Raw genomic sequence first — 20,198 nt, forward strand, 5'->3', positions numbered from 1 at the left:
TGACAACGAATGTATTCTTACCCACGCGAGTGCCGGCATTCATCCAGGACAGGAATCTTTTGGGCAGTGACATCTCAAGGGTTTGAGCATGTAACAAGGGGGATCATTTTGTACTGGTTAACGTCCGTTCTTCTCATTGGCACTGAAAAGTTAATAATAGGAGAGTAAGCTGTAATAAAAGCAGTTGGGTTTGCTCTCATGCGGTAGCCCGACTCGGTCGGGCAGCAGCAGCTCACCCGTGCTCCCCTTCTCCTCTCTTCCAGACGTGAACGAGTGCGAGGCGGGGAACGGCGGTTGCGAGTCCCAGTGCTGCAACACCATCGGCAGCTTCTACTGCAAGTGCGCAGCGGGGCTGCGGCTGGAGCCGGACGGGAAGGCGTGCGCAGGTAGGGCCGGGGGGGACCTGATGTCGTACGCGCTTCCGATGCTGTTTCGCCATGCAGAGAAAGGGCTCGCTTTCTGCTGCGTGCGTAGAGGTATGAATGATGGTGGTAGAAGGAAAGCCTGGCCTGGATAGAAGTGGAGTTTTCAGGGTGAGGTCTTGGTTGAAGTCGATGGCGTGTATTTTATTGCTTCAAAAGAGATGAGGTTTCTCCTTCAGAGTCTACGTCACCACAGTGTTCCCTGTCTTCCACTCTACATCTCCCGCTTTCAAACCAAAGCGGAAGAGAAGACGCAATTTCGTGTTTGTAAAACGAAAGCACTAGATGGGATTTGGATTAGCACAGGACCCAGAGCACGGCTCACATCGTATGGCCGTTTCAGCTGCTACACCTAGAATCTGTGCTGTTGTGCCCCAAGTAGGTTCCCCATGCCCTTCTCCCCGGGTGTTATCATCTGTGCAAGTGCTGCAGGTTTGAGCTGGCTGGAGCTGAGAGTCAGAAAAATGCAAAAAGCTATTTGCTTATCAGAGCCAAGAGCAAGAGACATTTTTTTGGAGTATATTGCAGTTCCAGGAGTCACTGACAGTATCAGAGAAAGCCGCCTTTACTGGGCTCCTGCAGACCAGAAATCTGAAGCTCGCATATTGTCTAGTGCATCATTAAAATGCCCGCTGCAGAGTAATCTATTGATTGCTTAGGATGGTCATGTTTTTTGGTGGAGTTCTCACATATTTTCGGCACTGGCTTGCTTAGCAGAAGTCCAAAAGTATTCAAAATAATTAACAAAGATTGCTGACAAACTGGGAAAGAGTCATTTCTGTGGATATCGGTTTGGACATTAAAGAATTCTGCAGAAAAATGTCACTTTCTTGCCAATTTGGTACATTTGTCTCGTTTTGTTGAAAATAACTGAAAAGTATTTCCTGGCTCTATACCACTGTAGAGATGTGTGAAATAAACAGCTCTGCCCTTATCTTAGCCAAGCTAAAATATTTTCAGTTTCCCCAGAATTCCCCTGATGAGGATTAGCCTCTCGGATGATTAAGAGGTTCAGGATTTCGGTGGAGACAAACAATCCTTTTTTTTTTGCCTCCTTTTTCTTTTTTTTTTTTAGGGGAGACAATGTGAATCCCTTTGCGTATTTTCTTGGAATTATTTGTAATTAGTCATGCCCACAGAGCCCGCACGTGCCCCCTCTCTCCCACTCGTGGCAATGGAGGTGGCAACCCAGCCCAGTGCCTTCCCTTTGCCCGACTCGGTGTCGGGGGCCGTGGGGGGCATTAGGTGCCATCGTCCTCCCGGAGCTCCTTGTTCATTCTGCATGCATTTGTTCTGTCTGCAGGTTTCATCAGGCAAAGAAAGAGCACAGGAAAGATTAAGCCCTAAATTAACTGAGGCTAGAATTTGCATTGGGCCACACCACTCATATGCTCCCATTTTGCTCAAGTGTAAATCTCTATGCGCCAGCAAAGCAGGTGTTAGTTATCCTCTCCGTGGTTTGCACTTCTCCATCGGTCTTACTACTGTGATAGTGGGTGGACCCTGCAGCACTTGCCACTTTTTACATTAGTTTTTATTTTTACATCAGGTAAGAAACTCTTTCCAAATACCCTGAATGCTAACGCACGTACAGAGAAGAGTGGATGGGATTAGATCCATGTTTGTGCAGACGGGGGAGTTTAGAAAAGACAAAAGGCACCAATTAATGTTTACAGTTTGCAAAATATTCAGCTTTTCTTGATCGAAGTCCTGAGGGAGCCCGAATAAAGCAGCCTGGGCTTCAAAACATGAGGTTAGATATTTGGAGCCCTTTGCTGGCTCCGTGTTGGACAGGAGGGTTTGGACCTTGCATCTTTCCTGAGGGTGGCCTGAGAAGACGAGTCATGGGTTCAGAGGCCGACGGTTTACTTGTTTCACCCTTGTGACTTGATTCCTGGCTCTTGCCTGGCTCGGAGTGACGTCAATCTGGCCTCTTTGGAGTTCTCCTCTTTGAAGTATCTGTTAAACAAATAGCTACGCAATAACATCATCAGGATGCTTGGTGTGGAGAGGCAGAATGCTACCAGGACCCAGTGTTTGCTTCTAAGGTAGGAAATTTTTTGCAGAAAAAAATTTAATCTTGGCTACCTGAGGACTTCCCAACCTAACCTCTATTCAGGAACAGCAGGATGTTATAGCTCAGGGAGAGCTTGCCACTTTTCCTGCCCAGAATTGGTTATAGTTATGTTGATTCACTCTCAGTAGAAATATGGGAGGTGGGGGATACTGTTGCAGGAGCAAGGGGCAAAAAAAGGAATTTCTTTCATGCCGGGGTGTTGATTGGTTGGCTGATGACTGGGATCTTAAAGTGAGTGTAAATGTTCTCCCGCAACGCCGCCAAGAGATATAAGAAATTCTTGAAATGTATGGCTGTCCAGAGCTTGGCACACTTGTCAGATGCAACGACAAGTTGAGATGGTCCCGTGTGACATCTTCGGAGCTACAGGACCCTCCGGTTACTTCCCGCTGTCTGCCATTTCCCACTGCCAGCAATGTCCCCCACAGGACGGGGCTGGGGTACGTGTACGTGCGTCTGTCCGTGCATGTGTCCGTGCGTGTGTCCGTGCGTGTGCCTGCACGCTGCTGGCTCAGACCTAGCCTGGTACCTTACAGAATGACTCCTGGCTTGGCGTTATCCATGAAACAGGCAGAAGGGCTGTAGCAGCAGCAGCAGCGTTTGGCTCTCCAGTCTGTTTTCACTTCGGAGCTAAAGGGATTATAGTTAGAAAGAAAATCTTCCCTTGGATTTATTCAGTCCTGGGCTGCTTTGCTAATGCTACCAGGAAAGGAGCCAATTAGCTCTTGTACTCATGTGGGATCTGTCTGACAAGCTCACACAATACTGGCACCGAGTCCCTGGATGGTACCAACTCTCCTCTTTATTTACGTGGTTTGAACTTGAGCTAGTTATCTAGAGTTGCAAGGAAAGATATTTTATACGCTGCTAATTCTCAGATGATTTGCCAGTATCAGTAATATGCAGCTGACTTAGGTGCTTGTAGAGTGTTTCTGTTTTGCTGAATGTAGGATGGTTACACTTGTAACCATGAGCTTTCCAAGTATTTCTGTATTTCTAATTTCATCTATAGTGGAAGAGCTGTCTGTAGAGTGGTTTGGGGACATCAGGTGTCAGGTTTTTTACAGGAAACAACCAGGTTTTCTTTTTTACAATTTCTGAGGTATGGCAAATTCTAGGGGAGCTCAGGTTCTGTTTGAACAACATCTTCTTGAGGTTCCACTACACAATGTTACACGATAATGTCAGGGATTTGAGAGATGTGGAAGCCTCTTTTCTAGATCCATTGGCCACCATCAATTCAGGTTTAAGTTACGTCCCAGGGAAAGGAGCTCATTTTTGCAATGGTACTAAGTCATCCTTCACCTTCAACTTTCTTGTCTTGCTATAGGAGATTTTGCAGAAAACCAGGACCCTTGCACATGCTTTTGGAAGCCTTGGTCTGCACAGGGCTCTGCACTAGCAATAGGCATGATGGAGAGAGCTCAGCCAAGTATGCAGCGAATAGAGCTCTTAGAAAGCATCATAAACCTCTAAAATACGATTCGCACAAACTGTTGTTTATTTTATCCATCTAAGGGCCACTTCATCTAGAGAAACATATTTGAACTTTGTGTAGCCTTCTTAGGACAAGGGCATCAGCTCCAAAATTAAACGAAAATGCACATTTTAGCTGGATTGCGTGTAATAAACCTAATTCAGCACACGGGGGTCTCCGTTCATTTAATTACCAGCTAACGGTTTCCTTACGCACACGTAGAGGGGTTCAAAAATCTGTCTGGAATACATTTCGGCACGCAGCCCACGACTGGTATGTGTTAAATTTCCTGCGCTGTTTGTTTATGTGACTCTTCGTCAGCTGATGTTACGGCACGGCACGACGACAGAGCGCCCGAGCTGCTAATCCACGGAGTCAAGATGTCATGGCTGAACAGACTGGAATTTGCAGTTCCTCTCAATGTAGACAGATGGATCCAGGTGGTGCCAAACTTCTCTCCGACCTCAGCTGAAAGACTGTCATGACACGCAAGTGGGGAGTGAAGTCCCTAAGCCATCACCGTCCGTTCAAGGGGTAGCCTTTGGTTTGGGCTAGCCTTTAACTGCAGGTGGTGAGCCTTCCTCTTCCAGCTTCTGAGGCCGTTCGAGTAGGTTACCTTGGGATCCGTGCCAGCCAAGCCTTAGCTTGATGAGGACTTCAGAGAACTAGTGTGTACCAGTGCCACGGCCAGTTAATCCAGCTGCCATGACGGAACACCACACTAGGGGAATTTTCCCCTCTTTAAATGCCCTTTGAAATGGATCAAGGAGGGTTCACTTGAAATAAGACAACTCCCGACTGGAAGAGGGAGTTCAAACACTGCAGCTGGAAAAACTAAAAGCTCTTAGCTTTTCCAGTTGGTACTCGTTCCCGTTTCTTCCTCTAAGCTATTCCCATGGTATCTTCTTTGGTTAAACTTGATGAATAAGATGAACACCTTGCCCCCAGTAGCCCCACATAGCTGGGGGTGGACAGCTGACCCTAGCCAGGTAAAACATCCCCCGTGGAAGGGCAAAGCGGGTAAAAGATGCTGGAGCAGGAGTGGTTAAGCGCACACCCGCTGCTCGCCCCTCCGTTGTGCTGAGATACACGAGCCAGCAGCTGTAAATCGTCGTGCGCTGCTCGTCTTCCCAGGCAGCCGTGCGCCACGTGCTTTTTACACGCCACACGCGGTGACAGCTCACGCTGTGCTGACCCCCAAGATCACAAACCCCGTGGCCCGGCCAGTTCTCTCAGCTCCCCTTCTGTGTTTCACCTCTTGCATTTTTCTGGACTGCTTTCATACTCTCCATTTGGCTATTTCCTTTTAACCATAGAATCCTTTTTAAAACGTCGGAAGAAACGTGGTTCAGGGTTTGGGTAATTTTTGGATGAAGACTCAAGCACTCGTATTTACCTCAGCTGTTTGACCTGTGTCTGTGCAGGGATGAATTAACTCCAGGACGTAACACGCCGTTGAACTGCAAAGTACTACACCCTCAGCTGTAATTTGTTCACGTTCTTAGGAGAATTTGGTAACGCTAAGACTGAATCTGAGTGAAATTCCGTGAGAGTTACGGGTTCGGTCCAGCCCGGTCCCTGTTGTGAGAACCCCTCGGGATGTTAGTGCTCTCCTAGCTAATTCCACAGGAAGCAGTAACGATTTGCTGCCGATTGTAATGCGTTACCATACTCAAACCACCTCTTCGTACTTAATCAGCTGAAGTAAATTAGGTGACAAGGAAGCTCGAGCTGGCTCAAACCTGGCCAAGCATAACTTATTACATAAGCAGGATTCCGTTTATGTTCAAGCGTGCTGTACTTTTGATACATGTTATACCACAGGGCCGTCTGGAAAAGCCTGAGCCTCTCATCTTTATTTATTTTTTTTTAGCAGTCTAAGAAACGACGAGATCGAACAAGTTTGTCACATAATTTGTTGAGCATCAGTGGCCATGCTAGCATTTGCTTCCGCAGGGCAAGGAGCGAGGGCTCTTTGTCGGGAGCTGCGTATGCCCGCGTAGGAGGAATTTCCAGGTCGTGGAGCGAGCGGAAAGGTCCCTTCGGTCAGTGCTGGTGGAGTCAGGGAGTCACTTGGAGAGCTGTGCTCACTGCGATTCACCTGCATTCTGGGCAAGGATAATTTAATATAGACAATGTCTTAATAACATTACTGAACTGAGGAAGTCGGTCTAAACCATTTTTCATAGCTCTGTGGCAACATTCGTTTTTGCATGTCAACACTACCGGAGACATTCACGGGAAAAGTGTCAACACTAGCCATTGTACTGGCTTAAATGTGGCTGCTTGGAGGGAGTGTTCCCGAGGAACTGATCCGGGCCAGCAATGCAAACTCCTCATAATGTCTGGCAATGTGGTATTTTTAAGTGGGTCAAGCACTTGGTAGATCTAGAAGTGGCTTCTAGCAGGACGGCAGCACGTGACTGCGCACAGAGGTGTGTTGCAAAGCAGTGCACGGGGAGGCCGGTTCATCACGGGCCATGGGGAGCGCAGGTGTCATTTTGGGTGCCTCTCAGTAATACCCCTCCAGCTTTTCCCCTCCTCCTGTCCCTATTCTGTCCCGTGTCCTCGCTCGCCCAGTGCTGAGCATCTCCCTGGGGGACTCTGGCAGACCTACCGGGCAGCGAGAGGAAGGGGCGTGTTAAACCGCTGACAGGCTGTGGCAGGCCAGCAGTTTGCACTGATTTTACTTCTGCAGACCGTTTCTAAAAATTTGCAGTGTCTTTCAGAAAGGTTACATTTTTTTCCACAAAGTAAATGACAAATTTGGGGGTTGGATGGTTTTGGTAAACTCAAAAGATTAACGAGAAGTACGTGGACTGTTGCAACGGGTGAATATTAAGATGAGCTGAACCGGTCCCTGAAACATTAGGGAGCTGCTCTTGCTTGGAACGACCTGCAAAGGGGACTCGTGACTAGAGTCCACCTTCCTTTGGAAAGCGCTGCAGCAATAGCCCTACATTGTGATTTTCTTCCTGGATTCAGCTTCTCTCTGCGTTTCTGAATTTGTCACGGAATGCCATTCGTTGCAGTCTAAACCACAAGTTTTAATTTGGAATTTGACTACGGCCAAATAATGCTGCTAAAACATCTCAAAGTAGCAGGCCCTGCTCTCCCCCAGCTCAAGCCTGCAAGCACATTGTTTCCAAGCATTCCGGAAAGTTAAACGAGACTTTTGAGCTTGCCTCTGGAAAATCCAATAAACTATTCTTACTTCTTGTTTCACGAAAAAGGTGAAATAAAATTCTAGGCTCTGTCTTATGGGAAACGGTAACGTGACGGTTTTCTTTAGAGCAGTCACGGTAGCTCTTCCTCACTTGAGCTTAAATTTGTTGACGAAGCTTGCGATTTCCCATCGCCTTCAGACAAGCCCGGGTGCAGCATTTCTGCCGGTGGCAGCTCCATCGGTAGCGTGGGTTGTTCCGGGGGGGTGCAATGGTAGCAGGGCCCCTGCCTGCCTAACACCGGGCACCCGGGGGGGGAATTTTGGGGTGCGCCGGGGGAGGGCAGGTGCCTCGTTACGGGTGGGTTCCCGTGGGAACGCCTCCCCATCGCTCTTCGGTGAGGTACCGCTCGTTTTTGGCTGCATCCCCCCCCTACCCACCCCGAGGGCAACCCGGGAGTTCGCTCCCCGCTGGCATCCGAGCCCGGGGCGGAGGGGGGGGAAAGCCGGACCGTCCCCCGTCCCGCCTCCCGGGGGCTGCGCGGCTCCTCCCGAGGGATGCGCAGCGCCGGGCGGGTCTGGCCCGGCCGGGGGGGGCGGAGAGGGGGGCGGGCAGGGAGGGAGGGGCCCTCCCGGGCCCGGCTTTACCTGGGGGGGGGCGGCACGGAGAAGGACCGCCGGCCCGCTCTCCCGCAGGCAGAGCCGCTGGGTTGCCCCTCGCAGCCCCCCCCCCCGGCTTTTTCCCCGGCTCCGGCGTGCTGCGGGACTCGGCGTTTTGCGGAGCTGGGGCGGTTTGTGGTCGGCTGGTGTCTGGAACGGCTGTTTCGCCCTCCGGCATGGGACAGGAGCAGAGGCAGTTCTGGGTGCTGCTGTGGTGCTTGGGCTTTTGGGGGGGCATCCCGGGCACCGCTGGCAATCACTACCACTACTTCTGGAGAAGCTGCTACCCCTGTTACTCGGGGCGTGCGGGGTACGGGGCTGGACGGACCGAGCTGCGGCCAGGTAGGTAGCCAGGCTGGGTGGCTTTGGGGGGGGGCTCTCTTCCTCCCCTGCCGCCCCCGAGCTCCGGGGTTTGCTGCGGCTGCTGCCGGGGAAGGCGGATAACTCGGTCGCCGGGCGGGAGTCCCAGGCTGGCGGCAACTAAAATCACAAACCGGTGGCCGGGCGGCACGTCTGCCCGCGTCGGTGCCCGTCGCTTCGCAGTGTTAGAGGCACAGTCTGCCTCGGGTGGAGTGGGTATTCTGAAAAGGCACTCCTGGCAGAGGGGGAAGGGAGCGAGAGTTTCTTCCCATCAGTTGCTATGCGGCTTGGTTAAAGAGAGCCACTGCGCAATATGCCTTCAAAAAACAAACGGACGCGTTTTGTTAGGGTAGGCTGAGCTTTTTGCTCAGTTCTAAAGGATATCACCCCGGGCCAGGGCAATAAGTGAAATACGATACCGTTTCATCATGAAAAAAATCTGCCTTTCTCTCTGCGGGACTCTCCGAGTTTGTCTGGGCTGCGTGAGCATTGTGTAGCAGAGTCCGGCACAGGATAGAGCTCGGTATTACTCCGTGTCGTTTTCTGCGTGAGGGGAATGCTCTGGCAGCAGCGACCGCGGTCAGGACCTGGGGAGGACGTGGGCTATAGCTGGTAGATGCGGTTAGAGGAGCCGCATCTCACAGATTACTTCTCCGCGCCGCAAGGTTCACGCTTAGCGGTGTCTTGTAGAAGCAAATTCCCAACAAAGGCGGCTCAAGCCTGTTGCTGCGTGGATAGTGCTTGGCCAGCCCGAGTTCCCGAGCCATGGAGCAGGTGGAGGGGATGGAGTGACTCTGTACTCCCGTTGCACACCTGCAGCCCCTTTGGTTGATGGTGCCCCAGCATTTTGTCATCCCTTCAGAAAGTCCGAAGCATTAACAGCCTGCCTCTGCTAACAGGGGGTGGAGATGCTGGTTTACCAGAAGGTAAATGATCAGCTTCTGTGGGTCCATTTCCTGATCAGTAGGGAGCAAAATCCACAGTTCTTCCCTCTCATCAATAGGTTTACTTTTGTTTGTTTGTTTGATGAGACTTGCACTTTCTGCTGCGCCGTGCCAGGACTGTAAGGAGGCCATAGATACTTTTTTGCCACCCTCCAATCTCTTTTGTTAAGCATTTCTCTGCACTGGCTTACATCTGATGGTAGATGGGGACGTTGGGTGAGGTGTCAGTCCTGCGAGTACACACACACGCACCTGTTTCCTCCTCTTGGTGTGTTCAGCTGACTTAGCGGCAGGTCAAGTTTGTGGCTGCCTGAAGATTTAGGAAATAATGGAGAATATGTGGAGTTCACTAAAGACTTTGGATGCTCGTGAGTAATGTAGACATCAAGGAATGCATTATCTCATCGTGAGATAATCCTAATAAATAAATGCCCTAAGCAGTCGGTTATAAAAGCGGTATCGGTATATTTGTGAGCTGTGCCAGACCTTGGGAAATGGGGTGAGTTGCTGTTTTGTTATTTATAGATCAGATGTTTGTCTCAAACTCGGATCGCATTTGCTGTCTCCATCCAACTACGTTAGCTCATACGACTCGCTCCAAGACAAGCTCCTGAGATCCAGCTTTGTGTCTGGAATATTAACCTCCAGCCTTCCCTTTCCTGCCGCCTAATTCACGCGATTCTGATTCTGCTCATCTCGGCTCCACAGATAGGTAGCTCTGTGCACGCTCGTGGCTTCATCCTGACTTCGGTGTGAGCTGTCTTTCAGTCTGCAAGGCTGAGGTACTTTTCTCATGTTCAGGAAGAAGGTAATTTAGAGCTTCAAGCAGAAAAGCAAAGTGCCTTCACCCAGGCCTTTTGGCCATTCTTGTGAGTGCTCTGAACCTGGGGGAAAAAAGTAAGGTGATCTCTAAGACTCTTCTTCCAGGAGCTTGTTTTTTCATCTTCAGAAAAGGGGTGGCTATCCAGACACTTGCAAGCCAAAATCTGGCAGAGAAGCTGAATGTGTCTTTCCTCCCAGAAGTTGCGTCTAATATGCTGACATAGTTTACAAAGAAGTAGGTGCAGATTACAAAATAAAACAAACCCAATCCAACCCACTACAGCCTTCAGGCCCACCCAACTGAGAACACCAAAAGAAGACAAGAAAAAAAGTATTTTTCTCTCTTCCCGTCTGTGAAAACAAGTGCATTTTTGACGTGTGGCAGCATGAAATACCTTTCCTCTGAACGGGACCGTTGACAGAACCAGCAGACGGAGGGGTGAAGGCTGACTTGGGTAAACACCTTGGCTGTCTCCTCCGGCAGGACGAGCCTTTACCGTGCGTGTCGCTGAAGGGCACCGAGCAGAGCTCTGGGCTTTTGGCCTCGAATCCTCCCGAGCACTCGGAGCTGCTGTCTTTTCCCTGCGCTGCCCCAGGTGCTGTCTGGACCTTGCTCTGCGGGTGTCAAAATGAGAAACAAGACAATTTTTCAGGGACCTCAATTTTTGGCTTTGAATGCAAGGAGGTCCTCAGGAGACGTGACCTGAGACGAGGTGCTGGGGGGAAGTTCCCTGAAGACATGCCCCCCCAGTCCTGCAGCCCATCTCCCACCAGCGTGCAGGTAGATACCCCAAGGTATGCGGGAGTGGACGGCAGGAGCTGGATGGTAGGAAGCTGGTGTCATGCCTGCGGATGGTAAGGCAGAGTTGCTAATCGTAGACGTGTTGCTCACCCTAAACTTGATATGACTGTGGTTTTGGTTGGCCATTTTTCCTTCGCTGCTTGAGCTTCTCTTCGACAGGTAGTAGCAGGCGTTGTCTTGATTGTATGGTTTTTACAGTGCTGTGCACTGGTTTTCTTGAAGTGTGTTCCCACTTGCCAGTCCAGGCAGTGCATGCTTCTCTGTAGGCAGTTTTCTTCCGTCAGCCAGCTGCAAAAGCAAAGCAAGCACAAGGAACTGCTGTATACGCGCTTTATTGTACAAACGGAGAACGAAGAGGTGTTTAGTGTAATAGCAGTGTACGTTCTGTTGAGGTCTTGAGTGCCTTAAAATGCCTTCTGTGTACAAACAGTGCTCTGTTGGATCCTTGTCTTACTGTAGAGTGGCTAATTGCAATGCTATGCCTTATGTCCTTACGCAGCTAACCTTTACAGGAGAAATCATTGTACTCTGCCGGGGACTTGAGTTAAATTGTCCCAGTGAAGTAGACTCTGTATGATTCTCTAAAGTACATCAGAAAACAGCATAGAGCATAGCTGGTCGCTTTTCTTTGATTATATGGTTTCCATTAGCTCCTTCAATAGCGACCTGCAGTTCCATCAGTTGGTACCGTTGCCAGGTACGTGTCAGAGCTTACCTCTGTGCAGTTAACTTCCACGGCACAGCGCACAGACCAAGCTGACGTGCCTCTGCACAGGTATGTCTTCTAGTCAAAATGACACCCTGTGCAGAGAAGCAGCGTAAAACTAAGCTGCGAAAGAAGGTTTGAGGGGGTGAGTGTAGCAGCAAGTCGAGAGCGGGCTGCCTGCTTGTTGTTACGTGCACCTCTGCTCTGAGTAATACCTAATTATCAGGACCATCCAGAGACAGAAATGTGAGCAGAAATGAGAGCTGGGCGACTCTCCCAGCTGCTGTGCTTGAAGGCAGAAAAAGGTAAGCTGAGGACAAAGCAAGTGACTGAGGCAAAACAGCTCCCTGATACATTTTCTGTTCATCAGATTATTGTAAAACCAATGCATCTGTTCCTGAAGTGCCTTTGGAAACTGCTGCTGTTGAGGATGGCATGGGTAGCATGGGTAAGCTTACAGGCATCTCCCATCTGTCAGGAGGGGCTGCAGCTGAAGGAATGCTGGCCCGAATATCTCAGTGGAGCTCTTTAAGAGCCTTCGAGGCTTTCCCAAATGCCTGTTTTACAACAAGATGAAAACTGAGGGTGTGGAGGCATTTTGGCCACCCCAATTGACCTTTCTTCTCTCCTCACGTGAGCCACTCGGATTCCAAGCCGAGACCAGCCCGAGGCAGGTACCGTTCTTCCTCATCCTGGAGGAGGGAGAGGCTCCCAGGTTAGCGGAGGAGGGATAAGGCACTGTCCTCTCCCACCTCTTCCCTGCGCTGTTGGACCTTGTCATTGCTGAGTCCTGTCTGCACGGTCTACAAGGGGAGTGTGGAAATAACAGGGCCTCCAATGTGTCCAGGTTATTTGCGCTAGGGGCTGTGCAATACATGCAAGAGATGCAGTAATGCACAGGGTTTTTTCCTTCTAGCACACCCCGGCACCGTTCTGCGCCCTGAGTTTCTAATCCGTGTCTGTAGTGCGGGGCAGCAGCAGTAACACCGTGCTCCTCCGCTCAGGAGCGGTCGGCTTTGGCCGCCCGGCATGCTGCTCTGTTGGTTTGCCTCCTTCCAGTCTCTTTACTTCTTAAAATTGCTGAATTAGCTTCAACGAACTGGTACTGGAAAGATAAAGTCGCTAAATCCCACACATGCTCATCTTGATGGATTTTAATTAACCTTTTCCCTGCAGCCCTGCTCTGTAATCCAGGCTAATTGCCACAGGGATTAAAGCCTGGCACTAATCTTTGGCCAGATAGGTTGCTAAGTTTTGCTCTATCTACCGCCTGTGCTTCCAGCTGGGATCCATCTCCTCCTCCTCAGCCTTTCAGAGGAGATAAACTGCGTCTGTACCAAATATTTAGTACTTTGCAGAGCTGCTGTTGCCACTTTCTTTCCTCTGAGAGGGAGCTCTTGTTGGAGATAAATCATAGTATTTCTTCTCAAAGGACCTGTGCACGGTCAGGGACTGCACTTAACCAAAGTCGTCTCCTCACACCCTCTTCTCTTTTTTTTTGTTGTGTGTTCGTCTTCCCTACGTTCAATTACAGCATTACCCCTGCTGGTCCGCATAGCTGGTATCTGAGGTCCGATGGATTGTTTCTGTTTGGGGAAGAGGCTGACGAGAGCATCAGCTGTTTCTCGGGTGAGCCCCGTGTCCTTGCGGATGAGGACGTGAACTCTGGTTGCCTTACGCAGCAGGGAAGTTTCCCTACCCAATAAGCCAAGTCCCACTCCCAGCCTCTTGCTGCGTTTGGTTTTCGTGTCCGCCTTGTTGGGCTTCGGCCGGTATCTGCTGCCCTATCCATGCTGGCACGGCGGAGCATGCAGGCACGTGGGCTTGGCAGGCTCCATCCTGGCGTGGCTCTGGGTTGCTCGGTGTCAGCTGCCCTCCTCGGAAGAAAAGCCTGTATGCTTCTAATTTTCTTGCTTTGCTATATTAATTTCAAGCAGATTTTGTCAGCTCTCCAATAGGAAAATAACCTTGGCGTGCCACAAACCGCGTCTCGCAAAGCATCATGTAGATTTTCGGGTCTGTGTACTGCCAAGACGTGCGCCGAGGGCAACGTGACCCTTCACAGCGATGCTCTGTCCTGGCCCCGGGAGGCGGCTCCTGCTGCTTCGCTGCTGTTTCTGTTCCTGGGTGAATCACTTGCTGGCGAGACTTGCGCACTCCTGGGCAGGTTGGAGATGCTGCTGCCGCTGCTGGGGGTGGCCAGGGGACCTGTCCCCTCCCGGTCCCCGGGGCCAATGCGTCGCCCTTCCTCCATCGCAGGTCCTGCTGGGAAACGCAGCTCTCGCCTTTTTCCTTTCTCCGTCGTCTGCTGCAGGGTGTGGAAGAGCCGTCCTGGGCTTCAGGACAGACCCCGGTGCTTGGGCATGGACGGGCAAGGGTCTCCTGGGCCGTCCAGCAGCGCGGGAACCATTCCCAATCCTGCTGTTGCTCAGGCAGGGCAAAGCGATCCTCTCGGATCCGGCGCTGGCCTCGACACACTGTCGTTGCAGTTCCTTCTTTTTAGCAATGCGTTTCAGGTGGAACCAGAAAAAGCCCTGCTATGTCACGGAGCCATGAGTGAGCTCGCGCTCCTCTCCCCCTCCGTGAGCGTTTGCGCAGCTGCTGTGGCAGCCGCAGCCCGAGGACCGAAAGCAACTGGTCCCCGCCAGAAAATGCAAACTCTCCATCGAGCATCCGCCCAGGAGGTACTGCCTCTCTCTGTGCCCTCATACCAAAGTCTGAATTTGTTTGGGCAAATGGCACGGTTGCGTTATTTCCAAAGACGCAAACCTAAGATTTCCTGGGGGATGACGCTGCTGCCTTCTTGTTGGGGGCGCGAAGGATGGGAGGTTTTATTTTGGTCACACCATCATGTAGCCTATGTCAAAAAATCTCTCTGTTACTGCAGGAGGGGATAAGCGAGGCTCCAGAAGGGAAAACGGGCCATGGCGGGTTACGTGGGGAGCGTGCGGCGATGAAGGTGATGGGCGTTTCTGTGGCCGGGGCAGAGCCGGGGTGTGAGGAAGGGCTGGCTGCTTTCCCAGGCCAAGGTGGGACGGGATGGGGGGGCTTTGGGGTGGGGACAGCCCTCTGTAATTACAGAGATTTAGGGGGTGAAAAATACAAAGAGGGAAGAAGAGACGTTTAGAGAGGAGATGTATAATTACTGAGGATGAGTAATGGGGTGAAACTAAGAAGTTTATTCAACACATCACTAACTTTTTTTGGACGGTGAATTCTCTATGGTTTCAGATTAGAGTTGAAGGGAAGCAGTGGAATAGTCATTTAAATTCAGGCCAAGAAACTTTACTACTCTGTATAAAATCTTCCCAAACCCCAGCTTTCCTGTTCTTCAGCTGAATAGAGCCAATTCTGTGTATTAATAGCTAATTCTGCCCATAGAGATGTTAAAAAAAAAAAAAAAAAAGTAGTAGTAGAAATGCAAAGTATGAAACGTGGCCCGGCTCTGCCTGCTGTGCCCAGGCTCCCGCGAGCTCTTTGGGAGACACGATGTCCCTTGTTCACCGCGCTGGATGGACAGGCGCAGGGCTGGCCACGCTTCCACTGCCCACGTTGGGGACGTCGCATTTCTTCTGGTCCTGGGCAGCTGCGGGAAGACCAGCGTCTTTCCCTCGTGCCACCGTGCTGAGGACAGAAGTGCCAGCCTCCTCACGGTAAGTGACGGACCTTGGGCCACCTCCCCTCGGAGGCATCAGACCTGAACACCCAAGTTCAAGTTTTTTGGGGATGCTGGGGAGCTGCAGGTTCGGAAGCTGCCGGCCGCTCCTAGAGGAAGGGCTTGGGAGGACGCGCGCTCCGGTGTTGCTCCCGATGAGTTTGCTGCCCTGGCTGTGTGAGTAGTGAGTGCATCAGGGGCTCTAGGGCTCTGTAGCATCCAAATTGTGTAAAGCCTTCACAGAGGGAAATTATTTAATTAGGGCTAGGTTGCTTTGACAGGCTTCTCAGATTCATGCCGCAGCATTTTTCCCCCCCCAAAAAGCTGGCTTGGATTTGGGTTACTCTTAGGAGAGCATCACTTAAATCTTATGTTTCACCTCAAAAATCAATTCATTTTCCTTTCTTTAAAAATTAAGTGTCTTGGAAAAAACAGGAAGAAAATACCAAACCTTCTAAAGTGCTCAGAGGAGGAATCTACAGCCCGCTGAATGAGCAAAGGCATTACAGAAATTACCATTTTCTGCCCAGTTCATGAAGACTACAGCTACATTGGGGAGCTCTGAAGAGGGAGCCTTGTATGGCCATTGCAGCAAGACCTCAGAAGGGAGATTGTGGGTTCACTGGACATCGCCGGGAGAGGAAGGGCAGAGGGCCATTTTCATGTGCTCTGACCCTTAGCTTTTAAGTTTTTAAGCTGTGAGAAGCCTTCTAATGAAAAGTATTCTGAGAAAACAATCATTTTTCATTATTAGTGTGTAGCTCAGAAACATCGAGTCAAACAAGCATCACCTTTCCCACTTTGCTTCCCATTTCTTCCCTGACCCAGTCCGTTTGCTTGCCGCTAGCTGATTTTTGTAGGCAGTTAATCTGATTAATGTAAAAATCTATCCAATTAATGTAAAATTTCAGCGCTGGCTTCAGTCAAGGTTGCGTTTCCGCTTTTCCTGTGGCTTTGGATGCGCTTTGCCTCCCCAGTGAGAGCTGTAGCTGCGATCAGGTAAGAGCAAGCGGGGAGCTGGGCGATGCTTCGGGCAGGGGAGCGGATTGCAGGCAGGCGATGGGCAAGGGTGAGGCTTGAGCAGGTTTTTGCACCACTGGCTTGCAAAGACACGGTCAGGGGCAACGCCCTGCCGTGATTCATTGAGAAAATGTTTCTTTATCTTATTAGTAACAGTCATTGATGAAACGGTGCTGGTTCGTTGCTCCGCTTGGCTCTGTATCGTCCTGCTGCTTGCGTGACCCTGTCGCTGCGCCAGCGGGAAACGGTGGTGCGTGCTGAGAACGTCTTCACAAACTGCAGAAAGTGCGTAGAAACGCTAATAGCCCCAAAGCTACTGAAGTTTTCTCTCTGTGGAAAAAAGAATTGCTGGTTAGCTGTTTTGCCGTTGGCGTGAATGTGATCTGGTTCCCCCATCTGACTGGAGATCTTTGATCCTTTCCAGTCTGAAAGGTAGCGTACGTGTACACACACACACAAGTGGCAGGAATTAAGAAATTGTGCAGCTCTATCCACAGTCATCTCTATTATTTCTAATTATAGCCATATGAAGGAGTCTTATGTCTCAGAAACTTGAAATTGCCTTTGACAAGCTTCTGATCTGCATCTTAGTTAGCAGCATGTAACTGGGCGCTCCAAACATTTTTGCAGTTCTTCTCTGTTCTGGAAGTTATTCCCAGCGCTTAAAGGCAATTTAAGGTCGGTGAAACAGGAACGAAACTCCCTTTCTGTAGCACACTGCTGTCTACCTCCCTGGTTTTGAAGCTTTGATAATAAAACCTAGCAGGATTTTTTTACCACAAACTCCCTGGCTAGTTCCCATTTCAGCTCTTGAAAGATTGCTCAGCACTTGGCAGAAGATTTTTCTGGCTCAGAGAATGCCTTTTGTTTGAGGGCCTGTAGTTTTCCCAATAGAAATGGACATGCACAGTTTTACTGGCCAGGTGGCTTCCGTGTCGCAGGAATGGCTGCCTCCGTTCTCCCGGGCTTGCCCCGGTCGTGGAGCTGGGAGGAGAGGGCTGGGGAGCTGCGGTCAGAGCCTCGCCCTTTGTGGTTGGGGGTCCGGTTGGGCTTCATCACGTTCTTAAGTATCCTCTAGTTATGAACGACTCCATCATAATGACTTTCTCCAGGTATTAACGTGTTTTCTTTCTTGTTGCCGGTGACGCGTAGCACTTCCAAGCATAGTTTGTCCCCAGATACCCCAGGTTTTGCTGCGTTTCAGCAGCAGGCCAAGTGAGTCCCAGGCATAAATGGTGCAAAATGCTTGCGAAGTACTGCGATGAGAAGCGTGACAGTAAAACCTCTCACTTTTGGCACGTGGCTGAGCTCGGTGGAAGCCAGCTTGTGCTGCAAGAGGACGGGGCTGGCTCAGCAGGGTGAGAGCATCTGCTGCTGCAGCACCGCGGCCTTGAACTTTGCTGCTTCATATCATTCCCCCTCACTTCTGTCTGTAACGTTAGGTGTTTGCTCCCACCATTCCTCCAAGTAACAAATGGACTAGCCCAGCCTGGTTTCAACACGGGAAGAGTAAGGAGGTGTAAAATATCGATTAATCCATAATCTTAGAGTGATGGGAAAAGCGACCATTGCGAGGTGAGCAAGCTGAAGGATGGTTTATGCCGATTGACAGATAAGATGCTCTCCCCCCCACCCACCCCCCGATTGCATGTTTGTCCTTGAAATTTCTTAAAGAGCTTGACTGATTAACCGTAATGAAATGGCAATCTTGTTCCCTCTGCATTTGTTCCTCAAATCTGGAGTCAGTCAACAGAGGATAAATAATCCTGACTTCAGATACTGTCGTGCCCACTCCTCTGAATTTTTTCCCCTCCTCCCTTTTCTTTTGCAGATGTTGACGAGTGCCAGGTCCACAATGGAGGCTGCCAGCACAGATGTGTGAACACCCTTGGGTCTTATTATTGTGAATGCAAGCCAGGCTTTCGCCTGCACACAGATGGCAGGACCTGCATTGGTAAGTCATAGTTTTAAATTTCTTGAGAATCTTTAATTCTTCATAGCCCTTTTCCTACCTGTAAATGCGTGGCATCGTACAAAAAATGCATATGTTGGCTTACCCACACACATCTGTCCTCTGCACAGGGCATTTGAGATGACGGTGATGGATTGTGTGTTCCTTTGTTTCTCAGGATCCCGGTAGTCATCCCTAACATGTTTCTATTACTGGGTTCATGACGTTTGCTGTTCTTCAGTGCGGACACGTACCATTTTGACTTCTTTGCAGTTCCTTTGTTTATTCTGGTTCAGGAGAAGTAACTCACGGTGCTTTGGTGCTTCTGCTTTCGATAAAGGGTGTATCTGATACAGCATTTTCAGAACTAATACATGAAGTAGACTATGAAAAGGTTGAAGTCAGTCTTCATTTTTCCCTCAACTATTTCCCTAGTCTGTGTGGTAGGCACTAGGTGTGACAGACAAGTGAAAATAACCGTGGAACTGTGTCCATAATAATCTGGAAACCCTCTTCTCTGGGATGTTGGTCATGTGTCCGCTTGGATGGTGCGTGTCCAGACATTACAATTCAGATGCCAGGTCTGGCTTGCAGTTGATTTCTGGGCCAATTTGTTGAAATATTGTTGTTTGCCTGCTCCAAACTAGAGGCTAGGGAACACCGGGGCGGAGCTTGAAGTCAGCCTTTCCAGCATCTGCTGCTGTTGTTTTTATTAAACCACTTCTCCCTCACAGCTTTATTTGACACTTTTTTCCATTTTTTGAGGGATATTTTCATACAAGTGGAAAGAATTCCTGGGCGATGGTATTTCAAAGGCCATTTGCTGGGGTTTTTTTCTCAGAATATAGTCATGTTCCAGAGTTTGCTAAAAACAAGTCTGTGAGCCTGCGTGTTGCAGATGGGAACAGTGAGGTGAGCAGAAAAAAGAGCCATCTGGGGAGTGGTACCCACCATGCCCAGAGCAGCACAGACCGCACATCTTTCCACAACTGCCCCTGCTATGTGATGATACTCTAACAAGTGCAGCGAGACATACGCTTAAGGTGCAGCTTCACTTAGTGCCCTATATCACGCTGGAAAAACCCAGAAGCAAAAGGATTGCAAATCGAGAAACAAGCCAATCGTTCCCAGCCCGCTGCTCTAGCACTGAACATGTAAACTTGTGTTCGTGGCGATGCATTGCTACTGTTTGCATGTAAGCGTGTATGTGGTCTGTCATCTGATAATTGTCTTCGTAATATGTAGTTCTCATTTTTTGCGGTATTCAGTGATTCTGCCGCCTCTGCCTCACAGAATAAAACGTGAGACAAACTGAAATAAGGAGTGTTCTCAGCGGGGTCAGCCCCAGAAGGTGAAACAATTTCCCGAGAAAGTCTAAAAGGGATCACTACAGGGAGAAATCTCGTGTTTAAAAGCAATTTCCCTTCTTTGCTTTCGTTCTTCAGGCTTACCTGCTCGTGTGGCTGTGATGCGCAGAGCATTTCTGCCGGGGTCTGGGCAGGCAGGGCTTCCCTGCTCCCCGCTGCTTGCGCCGAGCGCTGCGAACCTGCTTTGCATTAAACTTCTGAGCAAGTATTTGCCATAATGTGCACAGTGTTGGAATTCATCTGCCAAAATTAGGAAGTCTCTGTTCATGAAACCTGATCTACTACGGGAGTAACTCGGGCAGTTTCTGAAGCTCTGGGGAGCGGAGCTGGCAGGCTCTGCTGTTAGTTCAGCGGTGCCTGTGCCCCTGCGATCCCCAAAGTACGCAGGAAAGGAGACCAAACCAGGCAGGGCGAGTGAAAACTCTCGCTACAGAATTGGCCAATCCTGGTTCTAAAATAACAACAGGGCAGACCTAAAAATCTGGCTTTCTCCCTTCAGGGGTGGTGCCTTTTGTTCTTTACACTTCTGTGACAGAAATGTGCGTATATGTGTATATATATCACACTTTCGTAATAGCTCTGTACTAACCTATTAAGCCGGTTGTGCGGAGGGGTGGAAGTAAACATCTTTTTCTTGTAAAAGCTCTGAACAGAGCACAGACTTAGAGGTTACTCCTCTGCCGGTGTTCATGGGTGCCCTCTGTGTACCCACAGACGTAAGATTGCCTTGTGCCACGGGTGCCCACGTGCCACGACTGCCCCGTTTGATGCT

The 20,198-nt window shown here is 50.0% G+C and overlaps 1 protein-coding gene across 5 annotated transcripts in view; it reads left to right on the plus strand.

Annotated features, from left to right (window-relative positions):
- The window catches only part of MEGF6 (multiple EGF like domains 6), a 117,116-nt gene that overhangs the window by 50,094 nt on the left and 46,824 nt on the right, over positions 1–20,198 (plus strand). For 2 of the 5 annotated variants that reach the window (XM_052792309.1, XM_052792310.1), the window contains exons 5-6: positions 264–386; positions 17,940–18,062. In XM_052792309.1, coding sequence (XP_052648269.1) covers positions 264–386; positions 17,940–18,062 — 246 coding nt within the window. Of the gene's footprint in view, positions 1–263; positions 387–7,804; positions 8,142–17,939; positions 18,063–20,198 lie in introns of those variants that run through there. The other 3 variants (XM_052792312.1, XM_052792313.1, XM_052792311.1) reach the window with 2 other exon arrangements.

This window comes from Harpia harpyja, chromosome 7 (genome assembly GCF_026419915.1).
Source record: "Harpia harpyja isolate bHarHar1 chromosome 7, bHarHar1 primary haplotype, whole genome shotgun sequence".
Lineage (NCBI taxonomy): Eukaryota > Metazoa > Chordata > Aves > Accipitriformes > Accipitridae > Harpia > Harpia harpyja.